This window comes from Prunus mume, linkage group LG5 (assembly GCF_029339155.1).
Source record: "Prunus mume cultivar Tortuosa linkage group LG5, ASM2933915v1, whole genome shotgun sequence".
In the NCBI taxonomy this organism is placed as follows: domain Eukaryota; kingdom Viridiplantae; phylum Streptophyta; class Magnoliopsida; order Rosales; family Rosaceae; genus Prunus; species Prunus mume.
In genome coordinates this window covers 23,727,047-23,731,307 of record NC_142702.1, presented here as the reverse complement: position 1 = coordinate 23,731,307, position 4,261 = coordinate 23,727,047, and the positions used below count along the sequence as shown (strand labels likewise).

Below are 4,261 nucleotides of genomic sequence, written 5' to 3'. Positions count from 1 at the left end.
AAAAATCAAAGAAAAGAAAAGGAGGAACAAGAAAGCTTTCATCCGATTGGTTATTAATTAGATAATTGTAAGTTGAAAAAAGAAAAAGAAAAAGAAGGGAATAGAAGCATTTTATGATGAATTCTTTGGCTTTTTGAAGTGGAAAGATTCTAAACCAACGAGGAAAGAAAGAAATGTAGGCTTGTGATATGTTGTATCATGCGTAGGGCCCACAAGAATCAAACTTACACATCTGAATTTTATCCCGACTTTGGCCATAAGATAAAACACACAAGAGTCAAATTTTGAGTTATGGCTTACATGGCCCACGGTAAGACTATACGACCAAAACCATGTGTCACATATGCCTTGCCCATTTTCCTCTCATCTCATCCATTGTACCTACGTAACACACCTCGTTGTCATTGGGAAATAATGATATGAGATAATGTTCTTAATTAAAGTGATTAGACTCACCACATCAGTATTATAACCCGCTGCAGACGATGTCAAGGAAACTTTCTTCGCAAGAAAAGATTCGCTCATTATCATTAAGTACTATTAATAGTAAGATTCCATGCATCGAGTATTAACAGTTGGCTAGAAATAATGGATGAGTGTTGTAAGCAAACCTCTTCCCTACATTAGATAAACAATGATATTTGTATAATACTAACTTTACACATACAATGATATTTCTAAGCAAACCTCTTTCCTATATAATAACCCGCTGCGAACGATCTCATGGAAGCTTTCTTAGCAAGTAAAGATCCGCTCATTGTCATTAAGTACTATTAATACTAACTTTAGTGGTATACAAATCACAGAATGAGGTTGACATGCATCAACTATTAACATTTCGCTAGAAATAGCGGACAACTGTTCTAAGCAAACCTCTTCCCTATACATACAATGATACTTGTCACATTTTTTATTTATTTGGGTTGACGAATTGGGTATTTTCTTTTTTGGGCTAGGTCTTAACAAATGGAATTGAGTTGGGCCCAATGGGATTGTTTTGGGCCATTGGCCCAATTTGATTTGAGTTCTGGTCCTCCGAGGCTGATATTAGCTTCGGAAAGCCGTAGGTGTCCCGAGCCTATCACAACATATTTACGAATTTAATCTTCCCCCAGTCTCTCTTTCCCTCCTTATTCAATTTCCAATACTGTCCAACGACGGCGTTTCTTTTCATCACATCTCACAGTCGCAGGAAATGAGATTTTAGAGAGAGAAAGAAAGAGAGATTAGGGCTTCAGCTCGGGTTTCACGATGGAAGGTCTCATCGTTCGTGGCACAGAAAGCGGTGCCGGAGGTAAATTTCTCCAATTATGATTTTCTTTGAGCTGTTTGTATTTGTTTTAGTCCTTTTGAGGTTATTTGAAGAACGATCTTCTGCTAGTGTTTGTGTATCAACATGAATAAACATTGGATTTTGCGGTATAGCTTCATTTCTTGATTAACAATTAATGTTTGAGGGTTACGGTTTGTGAAACTGCAACCGCGAATTCTTGTGCTGGTTGTGATTCATAGGGCTAGGATTTGTTGAAGTTCTGAGAATCGTTTGGAGCTATCGAGGTTTTCTAGGGTTCATTTGTGTAGAATCTAGTGGAAATTTGTTGGAGTTTGAGATAAGTTCTGTTTGATTACTGAGAAAATGTAGGAAAAGAAGACTTTTTTAACTGCAGCTAGCTAGTGTAGCTACTTGACTGAGTCGGGGGAGCTTTCCATTATTTGGGAATTCTCGTATACTTCTTCTTTGATTTCATGGTATCCAATTATGGATTGGGCTTTTTGCAAGGTTAGGCTTTGCTGAAAATGACAGAGGTATTTGGTGTAGATAACAAGATAAAAGGAGGGAAAATAGCGAAGGGATCTTCAATTGGAAGCACCTCGAGGAAGAGGCTTGCTGATATAAGCAACTTGCTGCATCAGCAGCCTAAACCAGCAATCCAACAGGTGAAGCAGCAATTTGACTCACTTACAAATAAAGAGTATGTTGACAATCTACAGAAGGTACATTCTTAGTTGCATCTCTCATAATCCCTGTATCTAAATAAGTTGATGATGTAGTTGGTTTAGCTTACTTTGGTTTTGCTAAATCCACAGGAAAATGGGACACTGATGAAACTTCTTGCTGACAGAAAGTATCCTTGGCTATCTATATTACTTATTGTGTATTTCTCTGATTGATATTCCTAATCTGGTTTGGCATGTTTTGCTTCTTCGGTTTCCTTAATTCTATTTGGAAGCAAAATCATTGAATTGAGCAGAATAGAGTTACAGAGCTTGAGAATCAAACTGCAAAAAGTACAGCAACAGAATTTGCAACTTGCCCAAGCAAATAGCCAGATGTTAGGGGTACTTTTTGCACATTTTAGTTGTTGATCATTCAAATCTACCAAGATGCCTCTTAATTTCATCAACTGATTTTAGAATTGGTTTTCTACTTCGATTTTGCAGGAACTCAATTCAGGTAAAGATAGGGTAAGTCATGTTTCTACTGATGAAGTCTGAATAGTGTATGCCTTCACTTTCTATTTTAAATTCAAGTAAATTAGCATGAAGTAACAATGATCTATTTTTACTTTTCAGTTAAAGGCACTCCAGCACGAACTTGCATGCAGAAATGGTTTGCTCAAAGTGAGAAAACTGGAGGCTGAGGTCAGTTTATCTACTTAAGACTTTAGCCAGTTTTGTAAGGTTATAGACTTTGTTATTGAATTGTAAACCCGTGTTCCTAGGAGAGAGAGAAAAGAGGAACATGCCAAAATACAGAAAATGAGGTACTTTGTGGATGCCTGTGTGGTTTCTTAATTAAACTTTGAAAGTTTTCATTGACCTATTTATTGTTTACATATTTCCTTTCACTACCCTTAGGTATATTCAGCTAAGTATGCTGAGGCAGGGGAGTCCTTGCAAGAAGACAAGGAGAATGGGTCTTGTACCAAAAGGGAACGACAACCAAACAATCTGTGTAAATACTAACTTGGCGTCTCATTGTTTTCTGGGATCTTGATACTGTGCTAACATTTTTCACATATTTATTTGCATGCAGCTTTGGGCACTCCTACTGTTGAAGTAGTCCAAGTTAAAGAGAAGGCTGACAACAAAAGGTTTGTTTGTTTATGTTTTGATTACTTTATGCAAGTACAAGTTTTCAGTGGTATTTCACTTTATTTACACATGCTTTATGGTTTCATAATAGACGTTTGAGAAGGCAGTCTGCAAGGTTTAAAACTGAAGAACGGGAAGCAACTGAAGATTTGTTTGAGACCAATGGTGAAAAAGTTCCTGTCTCTCCTCTATGTGATAATGTGGTTCATGAAAGTGGTCCAATATGTTCATTAGTGGAAAAAAAAGATCCTACTATTGAAGCAATCCAAGCTAAAGAGAAGCCTGGCAACAAAAGGTTTGTTGATGTATGTCTGATTGCTTTGAGCAAGTATATACTTTCAGTAGGTTTTCACTTTATTTACAAGTTCTTTATGGTTTCCTAATAGACGTTTGACAAGGCAATCTGCGAGGTTTAAAACTGAAGAACGGGATGCAACTGAAGAATTGTTTGAAACCAACGGCAACAAATTTCCTGTCTATCCTCTACATGATAACGTGGTTCATGAAAGTGGTCCAACATGTTCATTACTAGAAAAAGAAACTCCTACTATTGAAGCAGTCCAAGCTAAGGAGAAGCCTGAAAACAAAAGGTTTGTTGGTGTATGTTTGATTGTTTTAAGCAAGTATATATTTTCAGTAGGTTTTCACTATATTTACAAATTCTTTATGGTTTCCTAATAGACGTTTGACAAGGCAGTCTGCAAGGTTTAAAACTGAAGAACAGGAAGCAACTGAAGACTCGGTTGAGACCAACGGCGACAAATTTCCTGTGTCTCTATGTGATAATGTGGTTCATGAAAATGGTCCAACGTGTTCTTCAGTGGAAAAAGAGGATGAAGGATACAGTGCCCCAAGATCTGAAGGTCAGGAATGTCGAAGATCATCTACAAGGCCACTGCGACGAGCAGCTGAGAAGATCACGTCATACAAGGAAATTTCAATTAAAGTGAAGATGCGGAGAGATTTCTGAGTCAGTTATTCTCAACTTGGCACTACATTCTTTTGGTAACATAAAAAGCAAACACGTAATTGTCATCTCCTGTCTTTGTGCCTTTTGATATAGTCTTGTGATATAAAATTACTCTCTTTAGGATAAATGCTTCTAAACTTGTAAAGTTTCATGCTGATCTGGTTTCTCTTAATATCATCAGCAGATGTTCGTTTA

The 4,261-nt window shown here is 37.1% G+C and overlaps 1 protein-coding gene across 3 annotated transcripts; it reads left to right on the top strand.

Annotated features, from left to right (window-relative positions):
* The first annotated feature begins 1,123 nt into the window (after positions 1-1,123).
* Positions 1,124-4,261, top strand: LOC103332303 (Shugoshin C terminus). 3 transcript variants are annotated; one of them, XM_008235030.3, is made up of 12 exons: positions 1,124-1,294; positions 1,820-1,995; positions 2,089-2,126; positions 2,232-2,340; positions 2,443-2,466; positions 2,575-2,643; positions 2,724-2,765; positions 2,860-2,956; positions 3,038-3,095; positions 3,188-3,391; positions 3,483-3,686; positions 3,778-4,261. In XM_008235030.3, exons 1-12 carry the CDS (start codon positions 1,252-1,254, stop codon positions 4,064-4,066), a joined length of 1,353 nt encoding a protein of 450 aa, XP_008233252.2. In that variant the 5' UTR covers positions 1,124-1,251; the 3' UTR covers positions 4,067-4,261. The 3 variants fall into 3 exon arrangements, with proteins under 3 accessions (XP_008233252.2, XP_088909321.1, XP_088909322.1); XM_089053195.1 differs by having other exon boundaries at positions 1,156-1,294; positions 1,786-1,995; XM_089053196.1 differs by having other exon boundaries at positions 1,162-1,294; positions 1,781-1,995.

Bases quoted from the DNA above. Each gene is read 5' to 3' on its own strand.
- LOC103332303 (XM_008235030.3), top strand. From the start codon at position 1,252: ATGGAAGGTCTCATCGTTCGTGGCACAGAAAGCGGTGCCGGAG. The intron at 2,127-2,231 runs GTATCCTTGGCT...TCTATTTGGAAG, and splicing joins AAACTTCTTGCTGACAGAAA to CAAAATCATTGAATTGAGCA. The intron at 3,687-3,777 runs GTTTGTTGGTGT...GTTTCCTAATAG, and splicing joins GAGAAGCCTGAAAACAAAAG to ACGTTTGACAAGGCAGTCTG.